At 51.1% G+C, this 19,861-nt stretch overlaps 1 protein-coding gene across 7 annotated transcripts in view; it reads right to left on the reverse strand.

Annotated features, from left to right (window-relative positions):
• Nucleotides 1-19,861, reverse strand: part of PACSIN2 (protein kinase C and casein kinase substrate in neurons 2) — a 113,769-nt gene that overhangs the window by 20,941 nt on the left and 72,967 nt on the right. For 4 of the 7 annotated variants that reach the window (XM_081311127.1, XM_081311123.1, XM_081311124.1 and 1 more), the window contains one exon: nt 7,070-7,208. The exons of 1 other annotated variant lie outside the window; for it this stretch is intronic. In XM_081311127.1, the coding sequence (XP_081167253.1) occupies nt 7,070-7,129 (60 nt within the window). In that variant the 5' untranslated portion in view covers nt 7,130-7,208. Of the gene's footprint in view, nt 1-7,069; nt 7,209-13,899; nt 14,022-15,426; nt 15,498-19,861 lie in introns of those variants that run through there. 2 more of the 7 variants (XM_081311126.1, XM_081311125.1) reach the window with 2 other exon arrangements.

Here is a 19,861-nt window from a genome sequence, read left to right on the forward strand (position 1 = left end):
AGACCCTGCTCCTCTCTCCACTGTATGCCAACAAGGCTCATCCCAAGAACCCCAAATTTGCACCCTACTAAGACCACTTACTAGGATGCCCTTGATTTTACCTTGAGAACAATCATGTCACTTAACCTGTGACCGTGTGTGGAAGTACCACAGCTGTCTTCTCCACCCTGGTGAGGAGGTTCAAAGTAAGCCAGCTGTGCTAAGCCTCCTCCCAGGCAAGCCCCACAGTCAGACAGTACACCCAAAGCTGAGAAAGGTGGTCGAGCAGTTCTAGTGCCCTCTCTGCAGGCTTGGAGGACAAGGGTGAAAGATGACTCTTTCAGGGATTCCTAATTACAGTCCTACAGATGGTTACAAGAGGGCTAAATAGCTTCTGAAAACTCACGCACCTATGGGCCGCCTGCCCTCTGGCTCTCACAAGGAGAGCAGTGCTGATCTGGCCCTGCCCCAAACGTGTGACCTTGAGTCTCCTCTCTGCATTTCTGCCCCTTCAGCTGAAAGGCGGGGTCCAAGCTGAGCCTGGGAGAGCAGGGCACCAGTAGGTACTTCCACTGCAGGCTGGCAGCTCCCCACCTGGCCCTCACTTGACTCAACCTGGCCTCTGGTTCCCATTCAATCATCTTGTCCACTCAGCCTGGGGGGAAGGGGGGGATGCGAGGCTTGGATGACTCCAAGCCTTTACAGTTCTGGGATCTCAATTGAGCTGGATCTGCCACCATGGCATTCCTAACTCTCAACCTCTGAGGGTCTGGCAACACCCTCTGGCCGCCCTCGGACACTTAACAAACATCTGCGAGGCAAGGACACAAGAGGTGCAGGAATGTAATGGAGAACAAACTGTCGCCACCCTCGTGGGACTGAGGGCCAGATGAACAACAAGTACAGATGGGAAGGGGACTCTGGTGGTCAGGGCAGCCCAGAGGAGTGAGCACCGCCAGCGCAGCCTGAGTGCACACATCTCCCTCTGTGTGCCTCCTGCACCCCGGTTCCCTTGCATGGGCTGTGCTGCCACACAGCAAGATAGATGAAAAGGTAGGCTGCAAGGGAAGACTTGCAGCTTTCCTTCTCTCCATCCTCCAAGCTAGGCACACATAGGGCACTCCACAGTGTCTTCTCAGTACCCAAATAGTGCAGAGGCTGGGATTCTGTTCCACGGAGGAGGGGACCAAAGAGTTGCTGAGAGCTCAGAGGCACAGGCAATGGAATAACCTGAGGCCTTTTATTTAACAAGTCTAGTCCAGGGAGTCCCACAAGCTTTTGCCCACTGGTGTCCCAGGCAGGCTGCAGGGTTCAGGACGGAGTCCCTTCTTCCCAGGGTGGTGCTCTGCAGATTCTCTCCAACTTTCCTTCCACCCAACCCTTCGATCCCGATGTGTCCTAAGCCTTCACCTGGGTGCTCCCCTGAAACACCATCCCAGACAACACCAAACCTCACTGGGGCCCCATCTGCAAAACAGGGTGATGCTCTTTACCTTGCAGCACCTGAGAGGGTCTGGTTTGGGCCTGCTGCTACAGCCATGGCTTCACCAACAGCCTCGTGTCCAGCCCATCTGGAGCTGGATCTGCAAGTTCCTGGCTGACTTTGACCCAGCACTACTACTGCTATTCCCCTGGGGCCTCCTTTGGTCAACTCTGGGTGCTTGGCTCCTGCCCCCACTGGCTGGCCCCACCCTCTGTTCCAGGATCTGCTGTTCATCAGGTGGAAGGGGGAAGAAGATAAGGCTCCCCATCCTGCAAAGGCAGCCCGTCCTTTGATAGTTTTAAACAAAACCCCCAGATTTCCACAACTTCAAAGATCAACTAAGTCACCCATCTTTAATCAAAATGTCCAAGATGACAAACTAGAAAGTGGATGAACTAGTAACCCAGAAACTTCAACTTGCCAATCCCGAGTCCAAAGGCAGAACACATAAAAGAAACACTGTCGAGAGGAAGGATGTTTAAACAAAGCTATTTTTGAGCCAAACTCCTTCCTCCTGAGCCAGGTTTGCTGCGGGGCATGTGGTGCCCAGGAGCATGTGGGGCATGTGGTGCCCAGGAGCCCACCCCCGCACTGTCCCACCCAGGTGCTCACGCAGACAGTACACCCCAGACCTGCGAGCAGTCACCCCGACACTCCCCTATACCTCCTGGTCTCCTGGGCAGAAATGTACAACTTCACTTGTCCTTCAGTCAACTGCCCTGCCCGGCAAACAGCAGAAGCATGATCCATGGCTGTGGAGGGGTTGGACTGTCGTCGTCTTCATGATCCCTTGCACCCAAGCGAGGTGCCACAGGGGATGGCAAGATCCTTTTCCTGGGTAAGTGCTTGCAGAAGGCCAGCCGCTCTCAGCAGAAACCCAGAAGCATCCCCCAACTAACCACAGAAGAAGGCAGGAACAATCCTGGAGACACCAGGGACGGGGCCAGCCCCTAAGGTACAAAGCCAAACCCTCTGGTAGGGAATCACCACTGGGAGTTCCTCCAGGAACACCTGCCCCTGCACCCTCCCAGTTCCCTTGTCCCTGACCTCAGTCTACCTCTACCCTGGCCCTGGACCCCTGAGCTTGATGCCTGTCTACTTATGACTCCCGCCACCCTACACCCCTAGCCCCTCTGACTGCACCTGGGTACCTCCACCCCACCCTGCCAGCCCAAACCAACAACGGAGCCAAGCTACTACAGTGTCATTGAGCCTAAAGGCCTCTCCCACTCTAAACTCTACTGGTTAGAAAGGGAAATGTGTCTCCCTTAAACAGTTACTTCCAAACCATTGAAACCCAGGGAGAAAAGAAAGTTCTTCTTCAGAGAAGTGGTGTCCCAATGGCACAACCCTGAAGTGTTGGATTCTCAGGAGGCAAGCACAGAGCCACTCTAACCCTGTGGACAGCCAGGAGGCTGCCCGCACCTAGGAAGGTCTACTTCTGCCACCACTCCTATCACCACGTGCCAGGCTCACACACACCACTGAGGGCCCAGGTAAGAGCAAAACTGGCGCTGCAGAGGCCTCTTGGATTCAGAAGCCCCTTGGACCCTGGCTCTGCCCTGATACCAGAGGCTTTGGATTCAACATGCTGATCAGTGCTGCTTGTCCAGTGCCAGTCAGCACCAGCATGTGGGGCACCTGGCACGGGCAGCTGGTCCCGATTCAGGAGCAGGCCACCCTGGTTGTGGAGTCTACCCTGTGGGGATGCACCCTGAACACTACCTTTCCTTTCCCCACTAAAAGCACGACTCGATTCTCCCTAGCACTAGCAATGAGTGAATGCACAGGCTCAAGAGGGCTGCAAACGGGGCACGTGGAGGGCCCAAACGGAAACCACACCCACAGAATCCATGCTCAGGGTAGCAGCTAAAATGAACCATCTGGCTGGTTCTCAACTCTTACTGGGCAGCTAGGTGAAGGGGACTGGCACCAGCCATGCCTGCTCTACCCTGTGGTGTCCACCCTGCATGCAGTGAGCTGTCTGGAGGTCCAGTGGCTGCCTGCTAGAACTGGCCAGTTCTGCACCTGAACCCAGGCTCCCGCAGAGGACACACTGGGCTCAGCAGGGAGAGAGCTCTTGGGAGGACCTTCAGTACCTCCCTGTCCCACGCCCAGTGGTAGGCATTGGCATCACAAGCCAACAGGTCCACCCTGCTCCTGCTGCACCACAGGACAGCAGCCAAGGCCAGGTGCAGCAGGGTGCTAAAGGCTACCAAGCACACACTGATAAGCCAGCCTGGCGCTGCACACCTACAATCCCAGCTCTACAAGTTCAAGGACAGCCTGGGTAACCCGACAAGACCTTGCTCAACATAAAACAAAACCCGCTGGGGTGTGGCTCAGCTCGGGGGTAGAGCACTTGCCCAGCAGGTGAGAGGCCCTGGGTTCATTCTCAGCACCACCATAACAACAATAAAACAAAAACAGAAAAACAGAAGGAACCCAGGGCACTGATGCTAGCTGTGGACTCTACGAGGACGGAAACTGTCCCTGTCGTATTCACCTCAGGGACATGTCCCAAGCTCAGGTCTGGCACACGATGAGTGCTCAACTCATACAGGCTCACCTGAACAACCAAGAAGTATAAAGGAAGACTGGAGAAAACCCAGAATCCCCATCCAAAAACCCCTTGGCTGGACAGAGAGCGCAGCACCGGCTGAGTTCTGCTCTAACATCAAAGTCCCAGCCAACGCCCGGCACTGATGTTTGGATGCTGTCTGAGGCATCCAGCCACGGCTCATATGTATGTCTTCTGAACTGTAAAATCACAGAGGAATTTTCAGAAGGTTTAATTCTGAAAATTCTGTAAGTCATGAGGTCCAGAACCAGACAAATCAGGCCATGACAAAGGCAGCCCCAGAGTCTAGGAGCCCAGCACCCTTCAGGACACCACCTCACCATCTGGACCAAGGACTAAAGTGGAGACATTCACCCACCAGAGAAGTGCAGGATCTTAGGAAAACCACATTATCTCATTGGCTGAAAAGAACTTCACAAGAACACAACTTACTCCTGAAAAGCTAGGGACAGAGCTCTGAAGAGCAGGCCACAGCAGCCTGTCTAGCAGTCCCAGAGTGAACAAAGGCCATCAGCAGCAATGTGACTCTCCTAGAAATATGAAGAACCTTAAATAAAGACTGTGCACTTGCCAACAAGTGCAGCATGCTTATGCTGCGTGTGTCACATCAGGCAGGGTAAAGAGTCTGTCGAGGAAAAAGGAAGAGGGTGTCATGTGCCTTGTGAGGCTCTTCGTGGAGGTTCTCAGTAATCATTATGACTGACCTGGGAAGCAGGGCCCAGCAATGCCACGGAACTGCTTGGGAAGCCAATCAGGCCTTCTCACCTCTCTGAGCCCACAGAGGACCCTGCTTTGTTCACGTGTGGCCACCACTGCAGAGGACGACTCCCTTCTGGCAGAGGCTCCGGAGGCTACGAGTGGAGGGAGCCCTGTGCCCAAATCCCAGCTCCACACCTTTTCCCTACAGGAACTCGGCAGTCCTAAACTACTCTGAGCCTGGGTTTTCCCACCTGTAAAGAGGCAGCTGCAGCCTTGGAAGGACTGCAGGGCCTGGTGCAGTGAAAACCAACCAAGAGCCCTGGTTTCCATTTCTAAACATCTTGAAGCTTAACATGCCCTCAGAAAAGGTCACAGATCAAAAGTACACCACCCATGTGTACAAGCTTGATGCGCCCTGCCTGGGACACGACAGGGCCAGGGGGTCACCGCTCTCTAGGAGCAGGCAGCCCAGGGCCACCCCAACCCAGCTGGTGCTCTGAGTCGGCAGGCAGGGCCTTCTGCTAGACCCACACAGCCTCCAACTAGGACCATTTTAGTCCCTCTGTCTGCTTTATCCATGCTGTGTCCCCAGGTCCAGAAGAGGGCGTGGTACCTAGCAGGTCTCCATAAATGCTTAGAGAAAGAGTGATTTCGGCTCAGTGTTATTTAAGTACATATCTTATTCCAAATATCTGTCTGCATCTCGAGAGCAGTCCTAACACACCACCCAGTTTGGCTTCATCCTTTCAGATCAACTCGCACCCCCGGCCACTCCTCCCTCAGTCGGGCTCTCTGCTAAGTCCCAGACTGTCATGTGAGAAACACGTCCTTGCTGGCAGGGAGTTCATAGTACAGATGAAGAAGCAAGCAGTGACCATACAACATGCGGGATGAGCAGGCACGAAGGCTGCCTACGCTGGCCAGGAATGGTCCAGGGAGGCCTCCTGGAGGAAGTGCTCCCTGGGAAGGAAACAGAGGTCCGGTTGGAAGAAAGAACCCTTCATGTGCTCGTGGCTCCAGGAAGCAGCTCTTTGAGACAGGCTGCTACTTTGCTCAGGCTGACCTTGAACTCCTGGGCTCATTCGATCCCCCTGCCTCAGCCCCCGGAATGCAGGGACTGTGCATGTACCACCGCACCAGGCTCAGGTCATACTCATCCTGGAATGAAGGATTTAGTCCAAAGTCCACTGGGGCCTTTCACTGGAACAGGAAAGGAGAGTACAAATGATGGACATTTGAGCCCCTTGGCTCAAACCCCGGGCTTCTGAGATTTCCTGTCCCCATCAAATCATAACATAGACGTGTTCGACTTGCCACAAACTGATACCCTGTTTCTTGCTGTCCCTGGCCAACACCAGGACATCAGCCTCAACTTCCATCACCAGAGCGCCTGTGTCAGGAGGGCGCCCGTGCGGTGCTGATGGCTGTCCCACTTTATCTGGCAGTCTTCCCTGGGGACCAGTATCCACCTTTACAGATAAAGACCCTGAGGCTCGGATGAGCTGAGCCACTTGCCCAAAGTCACACAGTCACACAGCTGTGGCGGCTTAGCTGGAACCCACGCCCAGGTCTTTTCCACTGCAGGGCACTGCTTTTTTCCATGAAGTCCACAGCTGCCAAGAAGCTCCAGGGGTCTTGCCCCAGGGACAACAGGAGATCAAGAGCTGACTTTTAGGCTGGGGGTGTAGCTCAGTGTACAGCACTTGCCTCCCACGTGCAGGACCCTGGGTCCCCTCCCCAGCACCACCCAAACAACACAATTGACTTTCCTTTCATCAGTGGGCAGGAAAAGTAAGTGGGGCTCAGGAAGAATGGCTTCTGGAACAAAACACAACACAAACATTCACACTGCAGCCAGGAAGGGAGTTCCTCACAGGCACAGGGCAGCAGGCAGATGCTGCACCGGGCTCAAGGGCAGTGTGGTCAGTCCTCTGGCCACTTGCCTGCACCCTGCAGCATGATGTCACATTACAGCTGTCTGTGTCTCCATTTCAACAAAAGTAAAGCTGCCTCAGGCTAAGTTGGGTCATCAGCCTATGTTGCTCCTGGTCACAAAATTGCAAAGCAGAAAAGGAAACATCTAGAATGGAAAAGGTCCCCAACCTCTTCAGCTACCCGACTCCCAGCAGGACCAGCGTCACCTCCCTGCGAGTGAAGGTGAGCCTGAACTGGCCAACAGCAAACACCGTCCCTTCCCTGCTGCCATCCAGACCTGACCACAAGTGCCTGGCGGCCTCTGGGTGTGTTCATCTCATCATCTCGACCAATACACAGGCTGCCAGGACTGAGGCTGGGCTCTGCATCACCAGCAGGGTGCCAGGCTTTACCTCCCAGAAGCTGTCACTGGACACCTCCACGCCCACGGAGTCATCATAGGGAACAGACATCTCTCTAAAGGGTGAGGCAGCAGCAGCGAGCTTCCGGACTCAGGGGTCAGCTTCAGATGCTCAAGATCTGCAGACACACCTAAGGAGGAAAAGCACAGGTCACTGCAATTTCCCATTCTCAAGGAAAAAAGGAAGTCACCCCATCCAGAACTTCCATGCTCTCCACTACCCATCCACACAGGCTGAAAGGTTTCTGTTGGGTAAGAAAAAGAAAGTCGTGAACGTAAGCAGCTCTGGGCACTGGCCTATGTGCACAAGCTCCTCCATCTGTCTCCATGTTATCGAGGAAACCTCAACATCTTCCTGAAAAGCTTAAAGAACTCTCTGAAGAACAGTCCATGTTCTCAGACCAACACGATTGATACCCTGGCTGAATCACCTTCCCCATCCCTCAAGGAAAGGACAGAGATCATGTATGGAGAATATGTGGAAGAGAGCAGGGCCCCTGGGTCAGGACTGCCCCAGCCCATCCTAACCATCTGGAGGGGCGAGGACTGGATGAAACCTGGGTGGACACAGGCCCACCTTCAACACCTGACCTCATTCTCCAGAGTTTCCACCACATTCCGCTTTGGCTAAGCACTGATCCCACTCCCCATCTTGATGGACTCAGCCGGAGAAAGCCCAATTCACACCAGTTTAGTCTCGCACCCTCTGTGTGAGGCTTAACTAGAAAGAGAAAGACAAACCCACCATTTCTGAGTAATAGACTCAAGGCAGGCCCAGGCAAGGGGCAATCATTTCCCCTGCTAACAGGAAGATGGAGGGCCCTCCACATTCATAGCACAGATGGATTTTCCAGGGCAACCTGCATGAAGCCAGGTGAGACAATGACTTCCCGAGCTACAGGGCCAAGAGGCCAGTGCCTTAGCTTAGCAGTGGGAGGAGCTGGTCTCGGCTATGCTCCTTCTTGGAGCACCTACAAGGTACAAGGCTTTGTTCTAGGTACCTCCCCTATGTCATCCATTAATCCTCACCATTTCTTGGGAGACAACCTAGAGATATAGTAATAAACACAGGCTCTAGAATCAGGCTGCCCAGGCACCAATCCCAGAGCTGCTACTTACAGCTGGGCAACAGTGGGCAGGTTACCTACCCTCTCTGTGACTTGATTGCCTTATCTATAAAAGACAGATAATAATGAAACCTACATCACAGGATTGCTGTGAGTCAAATACGTACAAAGAGAGCTTGGAACAATACTTGATCCACACTAAAAACTGTGAACACTAATCACTATTGTCATTATGGTTACAAAGTAATTATAATTACTATCATTCCTTTTGTCTGTGTTACAGATGGGAAAACTGATGCTCCCGGAGGTTAAATACCTAGCACCCTGTAGTGTTCTCTCCATTATACCAACACTTTTTCAAAAAATAACCTAGGGCTGGGGATGTGACTCAAGCGGTAGCACACTCGCCTGGCATGCGAGTGGCCCGAGTTCGATCCTCAGCACCACATACAAACAAAGATGTTGTGTCCACCAATAACTAAAAAATAAATGTTGAAATTCTCTCTCTTTAAAAAAATTTTAAAAATTTAAAAAATAACCTAAAACTTAGATAAGTCAGGTGTCCTATCACCTAAACGCTAATTGCCGGTGGAAAGGGTTCATTCTGGCCGACCACAGAGCTTCCAGAAGTAAACGCGGTCATCGATACCCAGCAGGAACAGGTTAGGGCACTTTAGAGCCAGGCACTCCAAACCACTCAGGCTGAAGAGGCAGAGCCAGTCACAGCCATGCACCCGACAGTGGGCTCTTCTCACTGAGAGGACCCCCAGTGAGCACTCCTGCTTTGGGGCTCCACTCTGCAAATTGCTAAAATATCACAAAGGCCACCCTGCCTAGGTGCCACATTTCATAGTGTTCCCTTCTCCTATGGACTCCTATGCTACCAGCCAGGGATCTTCTGGAGTCACCCAGCCCATTCCTGCAGCAGCAGAAAGTCCCCTGCTAGAGCAGCTGTCTCTGCTCCAGGCCCTCAGGGAATACCAGGACTTTTGTATGGGGTGAGCCTCACGGTGGCCCCACCAGGCCATTTTCTGTCTGCATGTAGCTGTGGTTCAGATGCTAAGAGAAGATCAGTTCTGCACAAAATTTAAGTGCCTGCTAAACACTTGGAGCCAAGAAGAGGCTCAGCACAACAGCCAACTTTTAGGGGCAAGAGAGTGAAGGGGTAACAAATCCAAGACACCAGAGCCACCAAGGGTATCTATGGGAGAGGATGCCTGTTCCTGCTATACAAGAACAGATTTGAAAGCCTGAAGGTCAAGTTACTTATGCAAGGTCACACAGCTCACAATAAAACTTGAGAGAGAAAACTTGAAAACCAGGTTCTAAAATCTGAGTTCTTCATCTAATAGTACATCACATATAATTAGCAATTCATGGTTATCATCAATGAAATACCAGGAAAATACCAAGGGGGCAGGAGTCTCTTCCTCCATGGGACAAAGGGAAAGGTGGGAAAGGGGTAACAGGCAGATGGGAACTGTTCAAGTATTGAAAGGAAGGGCTTCCTTTCTATAAAGGTGGTCGAGATGGGTCAAGGGGGACCAGTGAAATTTCCTCTGTCCCTGGAAATCCACAAGTCGTGGTTTCACATATGTGACAGAATCAGCTCTCAAGCTTTATGCTCAAAAGGAATATTCTACACAATGAATGAGACTGACTGGTACCACAGACTCAATATGGTCTACTCCTGGGCCCAAGTGACCTCGAGTCACATCAACACACCCAGGCACAGAGCTGGGTCAGCAAGAGTAGAAGGAAAGAGTAGGAACCGTCATGTGGCTCAGGACACAAGGGTCCCTGACAACCTGAAAAGGGAAGAGGGGAAACCTGCCATTACCAGCTGCTGTGGGCAAGTCTCATCCATTGAGTGAGTATCTAAGTTTCAGGAACTGTGCTAGTGCCAAGTATGCAGATAGTCCATGAGCTACGTACACTTCAATTTCTTTTAAATAAAGTTCAAAAATACAGCTTGGCACGGTGGTGCATGCCTCCAGGCCCAGCTATTTGGGAGTCGAGGCAGGAAGATCACTGAGCCCAGGAATTCAAGATCAGTCTGAAGTGAAACCTCACCTCAAAAAACAATAATTAAAAAATTAGTAGTAAAACTAGACTAACAGTGAGGAAATAAGAACAAAATGTTAAATCTTGTCAAATGCAAACAGAAGAAAGGATTTGCTCTATAACACTGTAAATGAGTAAAATTGGTAATAAATGTTTGATAACTATTAGAATAAAATTTCATGATGTCTGCTCTACATATTTACACAAGAAAAATGCCAACACCCAATGTGAAAGGGGTGTTAAGGTACCAATCAACTTAGACATTCTTCATCATCTTTTTTAATGGATTTAGAACTTAGGAAAAAAAGTAACCCGTTTTCCCTACAAAGCACTGAGAAGAAAGTTTGGCAGGGAAAGGAAGGGAGAAAGGGAAGAAGGGAAGAAGGCCTACCACAGCTCCACACTCCCTCCCAGCTCGCCTCTTGGCACCGCCACAGTCCCCTCTCACGGGAGGAGGCAAGTGCGCACAGTGGGTGCACACACGACTTGGTACCTAGAGCTGCAGACAAGTAGCTCTGAGGTGAGAGGAGAGGGCAAGGGACGCAGCCCTGTTCTAAGAGGAAATGCACTTCTGGAACAAAATGCCCCTCATAAGCAGATGAACACTGGCTCTCCGTTCTAGTACAGACCCTCCTGTGAGGGTCTCCCTTCTTAAGTGAGTATTAGCAGCTGATCTGGACCATAGCAGGCAGGCTGTACCCCAAAAAGTACCACGCTGAACTCCACACACAAGCCACCAGGGAAGGAACTAAACTAGCTGCCTAACGACATCACATAGGTGTTTAATAACTCTCTGGTGACTGAATTACACCCCCACGGGTGGCTCTCTTGACTGGAAGCTCCGTGTTCGCTTCACAGGTGTGGTCTGCTGCTCCACCCAGAGTCCAGGGCAAGCGTTCTCCAGGGGTGGAGTAAGCCAACCTCAAGGTAGCACTGTGCTCTGAGCACCTCTCGGCACTGCTAGCTGTTCCAGGGAGCTTTGACACATTATTTCTGGTTCCTCAAACCCCCCCACAGGTATATTACTGTCCCAGGAAAGCAGCCAAGGTGCGAGGGATTCAAAGCCCTGGTCCAGAGCCCTCTGCTCAGGAGTGCTGGCTGGAGCTCCCTCTGCTCTGGAGTCGCAGAGCTTCTTACTGGTAGGGATCCCCACAGCACCCCAAGGACAGCAGGGACACACAAATGTCCTTAACCATTTAAATGGTTGTGATTCCAGTATCCTCTGAGCTGAGGAAATCCCTAGTTTGGGGAAACGAGGGGTAACCTTCCTGCTAAAGGAAGAGATGCTGCTGCTTCTGCTCCATCCCTTCTCCCAGGAGCAGGAGCTGGCCTGGCACCTGCCCATCCTGGGCACACGCTGTGGGACAGGCTGTTCTCTAACCCTGGAGGTACTGGACACGTCTAACCCCTCCCCATCAATGCCAAAAAATACAGACTGTGCATTTGATAATTAACTGCTGCCTCTCATCTGGAAGATAAAGTTCCAGAAAGACAGCGGGAAGCTGAGAAGAAAATGGGCCTCCGCTCTGCCTCTGGAACTCAGGCATTCGTCTGTATGAGGGTCACCGTCCTCTGTGAGGCAGGCATCACAGGCCCTGTCACCTCCTGAGGTACCGAGAGGCTCCAGAGCAATAAGAGGTACAAGAGAACTCTGGGAAAACAAGACACGACAGACAAATGAGTCGTTACTGCTCTCTCCTATGCCAGGGCCTGGGCTGGCACTTCTGCACGGTTCACACTATCTGATCCTCAGGACTTGACTGATGATCTCGTCCTACAGAAATCGAGCTGCAATACTCAAATCAATACCCAGACAACTCGTGCTGGGGTGAGGAGAGGGTTCCCGCCCTGACACGTTCTGCACGAGTTCTTGGCCCTGGAACGGTTCCTAGCCCTGATGCTATCTCACGGGCTATGCTACGTGCCCCACAAGCTAGCACAGCCACGTGGCCATCTGAACTCCACACAACTAATTCTGGAACGAGCCTTTGGTGGGTACTGAATGCCCAGTTACTCTAGATTCTTTCCCATCACTGCAGAAAAATACGAAGGCAAGAAAGTGTGTTTCTACAAACTGTTTCCTCCAAAACCATGACACTAAAATAGCTGACACACTCCTGCTGCCGAGGGTCCACTGAAGTGACAAGAGGGAATCTTTGACAATGCAGAAACACAAGAAAGAGGCAGAGCCGCAGGAATGGAGGGTAGACTAGAAGCAAGCAGATGGACCAGGCTAGAGAACACAAAGGAACCACGCAAACACCAGGGGTGGGGAGGGGCCTTGCCAGGCAGGGGACAAGGGAGAAACCCAACAAAACTCTGGTAAGAATTCTCTAGGGCGTCAAGGATGACTGCATCACCATGAGACATGAATGGTTTGCCGTGGAAAAGCAGAAGTCAGGAAACCTTACTCTTTTTAGAACTTTATTAAATACCAAAATAAGTAATTTTAGTATAATAAACAAAATTAAATATGAAGCTAGTAGCCAGGTGTGGTGGCACATGCATGTAATTCCAGCTACCTGGGCAGCTGAGTTCAAGACCAGCCTGGGACACATAAAGACCCTGTTTCAAAAAAAAAAAAAAAAAGACAGAAAGAAAAAACAGCAGCAGCAGCAGCTAGTGACCTGCATGATAAAACCAGAGGAATTTCCTCTTCCATAAAACAGGAGGATAAAGAGAAACGTAAGGGTCAGTGCAGGCAGCCAGGAGGAGCATCTGAGGTCCTGAAGGCCTGGGGACGAGGAGCTTTGTTCTGTGCACCCCACTTCCCCTCTAGCTCAGGGGGCCCACAGTACTGCCTGTGAGAGGGCCTCAGTGAAGGCTGGGTGGTGAGGGTGTGGGCAGGTCACAGCAGCGCCCGACCTCCCCTCCCTCCTATCATCCGCTGGGAGGAGTACAGAGCTGCTATGATCACTGAGCAAACTACATTCATGGGTGGCTCCCTCAGGTCAGCTCCTTGGAGACCATAACATTCCCACTCACATGACAGCGTGCACCCCCGGACTCATCAAAGTGGACAAGCAGCAAACCACAGCTCGACTGCAAGAAAATCCCAAGTGTAAGATGTACAGATCACCACCTTTCCCCACCCCATCCTCTTGAAAAACACACTCAGGGTCCTCCAGGCTGGCTCACAGTAAGCCCTCCAAAGATGCTCACTGTGCCCACATTCTAACAGGCACTCTTCAGGGATCCAGAATGACTGGGTTGGGTAAAGGGGCCCGGATGTCTGTTTCCACTGACTTCTGCCATGAGGACCGTGAACACCGTCAGTCAGCCGCCGCTGAGGTTGAGTGCGTGCAGTCTCAGAGGTGAACAGGAAGCCAAGGGTGCCCTTGGCCTCAGCTGGAAGCTGGCATGACCTCCTTCCTCCCCTTGGGGCCTGATAACAGGTATCAGGCAAACAAAAGATACACATTGCATAAGTACCTCTAGTCCCCTTTAATCACCTTAGTTTGTTCCAAAAAGAAAAACCAGTAGAGGTCATTCCTCCCTGGCACTCATATGCCCGGGGATCTTGGGCTCTGCCTGTGAGTACACCACTCCCTGGAGCGCTGGAATAGTCTGGGTTTAATCTCTCTGTTGCTAAAGACACTCTACATTCTACAAGGTCAAGAATGACGTGTAGGGAACAGTAAGAAGTTATGACTGTATGGAGATACCCTGACACATATGGGGAATCACATACCTTAAGAATCAGGCCCCAGTGAAGTTTCCTAACAGCTTAGATGAATTTGAAAAGAACGAATAGTCTTCTCTTGCCTGGCCTTTTCCTGGTGTGCTCTTTCTCCCAGCATGTACAACATATTTCTAAGGGAAAATTGTGGAGGATTTTGAAATTTAATGGTCATGCTTCCTAGCTCAGCAATCTAGGTTACCTCTGCCTTTGCCTTTGCCTTTGCCTGTTATTTCATAGTACTGTAGAAATGAAGCTAACCATAGTAATTAGGATCATTTCTGTCCATAGAAATGTAAATTGTGCCAAGCATAATGCCACTGACTACTGCTCTGTGGATACTGGCCAGTTTAGTGAGCTTTGCCCATCTGTGAAAGTCCTTTCAGCATTCTTTATCCCACAGTAAATGTTTAGAATTAACATTAATTAATTAAATTAATTGAGTGAGTCAGGTATGGTGGTGCATGCCTGTAATCCCAACAGCTTGGGAGGCTAAGGCAGGAGGATTGTGAGTTCAAAGCCAGCCTCAGTAATTTGGCAAGGCACTTAGCAACTCAGTGAGACCCTGTCTCTAAATAAAATATAAAAAAGGGCCAAAGATATGGCTCAGTGGTTAAGTGCCCCTGTGTTCAATCCTCAATACCCCCCCCAAAAAAGGAGAGAGTATTCACTTGAACAGTTTATCTTATTTATTCTCTCATTAATTAATGAATTAAATAATTACACACACACACACACACACACACGTACGTCATTCTTTGGGTCAAAGGCCATTGCTTAAAGCAAAAACATTCCGTACAAAGTACTCCTTGGCCAGTCTCCCTGGGAGCCTCCTCCCATCCCTAACCACAGAGCCGCAGAGGGCCTGTCCCTGGGGCAGACCAGGATCTGGGTTGCACTGCAGCCTCACGGAGTACAAGGCTATGCTTGTGGCTTCTCTCCTCCTGGGAGGCAAAGAAAGTTACTTGGGATGGAATGTTCTCCAGGAACTGGGAAGTGATTGGAAGCTCTCCTGCTACTGCTCTGCCCGGGTGAGGGGAGGATCCTTCCTTGGGTAAGGCACCTCTTTACCCATCTGTGCTACAAACATCCACCAAGGACCAGGTACTCTTGTAAGCCTGGCGATGCAGCAGTGAGTGGGACAGACATGGTCCCTGCCCTCTTGGGGCTAATGTCCTACTAGGGCACATGGCATGCAGCTGCAGCATGTGGGAACACTAGAACAGAAAGGAATGGGGCTCTAGAAAAAGAGCATGAGAGAGGGCTTGTTGATACCCCTGTGGTCTCTCGGAGGACCCCAGGAAGATGAGGAGTGGGCATGGGAAAGACAGGCCAGGGTTACTTTCAGGAGAAGCAGAGGGCACTAGTGCTGGGCCTGCCACAGCACCCAGCAGGGTGGGAGGGCAGAAGGGTGGCACTGAGGGCTCCAGGGAAGGGTGACATGGCATCGTTGCTAACTAGGATTTTAATATCTATGCTCTGGTTTTAAAAAATCAAAGCCTTGGGCTGGGGATGTGGCTCAAGCAGTAACGTGCTCACCTGGCATGCGTGGGGCGCTAGGTTAGATCCTCAGCACCACATAAAAATAAAGATGTTGTGTCCATCAAAAACTGAAAAATAAATATAAAAAAAAAATAAAAGCCTCAATTACTTAAAGGAAATGCTATAAAACCCAAGCACAAGCATTCTCCTGTCATCGCCGTCTCAGAGCCAGGCAGCCGCACTGACGCACGCCTTCTCAATGCGAGATGCGCTTGACCCAGCCCTACCCTTGGACCCAGCTATTTCTTCGGAAGGTTTATCCTACAGATAAATTCACCCAAGAGCCAAATTCAAGAGTTCGCCATGGCATTGCTTTCAATAGCAACAAATAAAATCAATACAACAAAAAAATTGAAGCTACCATGTGTCCATCCAGAGTAAAAAGTGCAGGTGTGCCTGCGGAGGGACACCAGGAGCCTGTGAGGGTGCCCCAGAGTGAAAAGAGTCACAGCCCCACAAGCAGAGTCATCCCATAGTATTAAAAAAATGACCAGGTATCTGTAAAAGCTCGCTGGTGCACACGAGTGCAGGGTCTCAAGGGATATGTCACAGGAGTAAGGGGGGACCTTCAGGTTTCACCTGGTAACCTCCCAAACTACTCTAGGATGTTGACCATCGGTATGAGCTAGTATACAAACTAGCTAATAAAACCCCAGCAAATACCCCATTGTTTTGTGACTGGCCTGAGCTGGAAGGGAGGGGGACCCCACCCTAGGACATGCTGGGGCTTTGGGAGAGCTTGGGGTCCCACCTGTACTCCTGGGCTGGCTCCCCTCTGCAAACCCAAGGAGGTGACTTCTTTCTACCATCAAGACTGCCACTCACTTTGCCCTCGTGTGACTGCTGTCATCTGTCTCCTAGCAGACCTCCCAGCATGCTCAGCCCCACTTTAGTCTATTCTCAACAATGGGCCCTCCCAATGGCTCCTGCCAAGCCGCTGCAGTGACCTCATGCAGAGAAAGGGCCCAGATCCTTCCAGCTGTGTTCTGCTCACCTCCCCCAAGTTACCGGGTCCCCAGGCCTCTCCCCGGCCAGCACAACCCCAGCTCCAGCCAGGTAACTCTACTGGTGGTGGCACTGAGGGGCACAGCCAACTGGTCATCCCCTCCTTAGAGTGGCCTTCCTTCTACACAGGCCCGTATTAGCCACTACCTCAGTGAGGCCCCCTCTGCCTCCGTGGCCTGGCACAGCCCCCGCCCAGCCTTGTTTTGCTGTCCCAAGCACTATGGCCTCCCAACAAGCTACGGGATTTACTTCCCTATTCTGTTCACTATCTGCCTTGCCCAGTAGAATGCATGCTCCAGGAGGGCAGGCGCTGGTGACGCCATTTTCAATGGTACAGCGCCAGCAGCCAGAGTCCCACAGTAACAGTCACTGTTAAAACTTGCGAGAGGAGGGGCTGAAGCTTTAGCTCAGTGGCAGAACACTTGCCTGGCATGTATGAGGCACTGAGTTCAATCCTCAGCACTACATATAAATAAATTAAAAATAAATAAAGGTACATCAACAACTAAAAATTATTTATAAATAAATAAAGTTTTAAAGAATAAAATAAAACTTGTGAGAGGAACTCAGGATAAGAAAAAATGAACGAGGCTGGGGATGTGGCTCAGTGGTAAAGGACTGGGTTCAGTCCCCAGCACCAGCACAAGGGGAGAAAGGGGAAAGCTGAACTGAAGACTCCAGTCATTCATACAGACTGAAGATCCACAGATGGAAACTAACTGGCACGTTTATTTGAAGATGCTTTAACTCCAGTGGTTAGAATTATGTGATGAACACTACGGTACAGGTTACACCACACCACAAACGGACTCAGTAACCACGGTGGGGGACATGCAGCTCGGCCACCATCCACCCCCAGCCACCCAGCAGGCCCTCCTACTACCCGACAGCCCAGGGTCCCAGGCCCGAGTCCCTGCTGCTGCCAGCCTGGCCATGGGCCATTTCTGTTTGCCGCACTGGTCTCCTGCCTCTCTCTAGCCCCCTAGCCTCCGGGAGGAAGGCTGAGCCAGTGCACTGCTTTGTGCCTCTAGCTGTAAAAGCTCAAGTAGCTGGCCCAACCTCTTTTGTTTCCAATGATTTCATCTGGAAAAGTGAACACTCCTCAAAGGGAAGAGATACAGATCAGCAATCTCTGCAACACTGCGTGGTGCACTTAACTCAGGACTGGGAAAAAAACACTGGGTTGCAAGACGTTGAGTTTAAAGGTACCCCTATGAGGAGGACGCTGAGGCTCAAGGCTGTCCGGTCCTGGGCAGCAAGAGCCAGAGTACGTTTTCACAACTGTGAACAGCAGAACCGTAGGACTATAAAGTTTTAGAAAAACAGTCAGCGCCCCTAGGCAGACACAGCTTGTGGTTGCCCTGGAAACCCTCACCTGAAAACCAGGTTGGCTAGCATAGGATCTTAAACCACCTTGTGGTGTAGACCATCCACAGCAAGCTGCAGGGTGGGCTGGCAAGAGGTGGGGCACGTCAGGAGTCCACCAGGACACAGGCCAGTTCCCCAGACACAAGCGTGACTCAGAGGCTGAAATATCAGTTAAAAAGAAAAGGAAATGTAGGGAAACGCCTCTTACTTTGTTTTACTCAACATAGCAGAGCAGTCCTATTCCTCCTGCAAGGAGAAAAATCTCAGCCTGGAAAGGAGAGCGAATCCAGATTCCTCTCAGCCAAAGAACCCAGCCGAGACACAGATTCCGTGCCGAAGCCTCCAACTTCCATTTGGGCACAATCCCTCTAGCTCTGTCTTTCCAGCCACCAGTACTGTGAGGCCCATGACAACTGAAAATCCAAATGCCATCCCTCAGCCAGCACAGAGCTGTCACAGCCAACGAGGGCACCACCCACAGGCACTCCACACCAGGCTCTGCTCCAGCGCCGGTGCTGCCTCCCGGCCTTTCTTCTGCCGTCCTGGGCCGGCCCCACTGTCATCACAGCCAACCAGCCTGTGGCCTGCTCCTTAGCCGCATGGCAGGCACCTCTCCCTGAGGTCCACCAGTCTCCCTGTCACTTTCAACGGCTTTCACACATCACCCTGTGGTCCAGCACTTACATCGGATGTCAGCATTTCAGGTTGTCCTGTCAGAGCCAAGGTTGGGGACAGGGCACCTCCTGTACAGCTCTGCGCCTTTGTCCCATGACTCCACTTAAAGGGCAGATCGCACCCCCTTAAGAAGTGGGAGATACCCTGAGAGGAGCGGGAAGACCACCCCCCACAGACACTCCGCGGCACACAGTGCTGCCGTCTTGGGAGTCCTTGCAGTAACTCCCCCCACCCCCCGCCGCCTACAGCACCCCGTAACTCGCTATCCACCTTACAGGAGGAGGTTTCAGGAAGCCAAACATGACTGGTGATGAGTAAGAAATGGACAGAGTGGAGGAAGTAGAGAGAGCTCCCAGGAAAGCAGGGCTGGCTGCGTGGAGTCACTCTTGGCAGGAACAGGAATCAGGCTGGCTTGGTTTTTAATAAACATCAAGGACATAAATGACACTCATAAAATCTTAAATATGAAACTTATTTAGTATCAGCTATCAGAGTGCTTCATCTGTAGATACCCACGGGGACCACTCCTTTGAACTTGGCAGGACGTGCCAATATCTGAACGGGATTAAGTGCACCCAATAGGTAAGAATGGGTATAGTGCGCTTGTGGCCTAGATGTGGGGAGAAGGGAACCACTGGTGTACACTGCCTGGAATGCCAATTTTTATTTTATTTATTTATTTTTTGGCAGGGGGACCAGGGATTGAACTCACGGGCATTCAATTCCTGAGCCACACCCCAGCCCTATTTTGTACTTTATTTAGAAACAGGGGCTCACTAAATTGCTTGGTGCCTCGCCATTGCTGAGGCTGGCTTTGAACTCTCAATCCTCCTGCCTCATCCTCCTGAGCCTCTGGGATTACAGGCGTGCACCACCACACCCAGCTGGAACGCCAATTTTAAAAGAAAAATATCCCAGGCATTCACATATCTGCAAATAAACAAAATGAAGAAAGCTACACTGAACATAATTTTTAATGATTCAAAAATCTTTTTTTAATATCACAAAGGGCTCTCAGGGCTCAAATTTGGAAGACTCGTCTCAAATTTGCCATCAAACAGCTGTGGGACTTTGGACAGACCCCTTATTGTTTTAGCATCTCATCGCCTTCATTTGAAAAGAACAGAGTTGGATGAAATTAAAAATTTTTAGAAGAGCCTCCTAGTGGGAAGAGATTGTGAAAGAACTTGCATGGAGTAAAGCTAAGAAACGAGGAGAGTGTGTATCTGTGTTGACTTTAATGATGCAATGCCTTTGGACTTCACTGCACCTGAGCCTTATAGCCACCCTTTGAGCACATCCCAACGCACCAGGACCCCAGTGTCCAGGTTTGAACTCTTTCCCGAGGTCTCATGTGAAACAAGCCACACAAAGCCTAAGCTTC

This window comes from Spermophilus citellus (assembly GCF_964194105.1).
Source record: "Spermophilus citellus genome assembly, chromosome: 10".
NCBI lineage: Eukaryota > Metazoa > Chordata > Mammalia > Rodentia > Sciuridae > Spermophilus > Spermophilus citellus.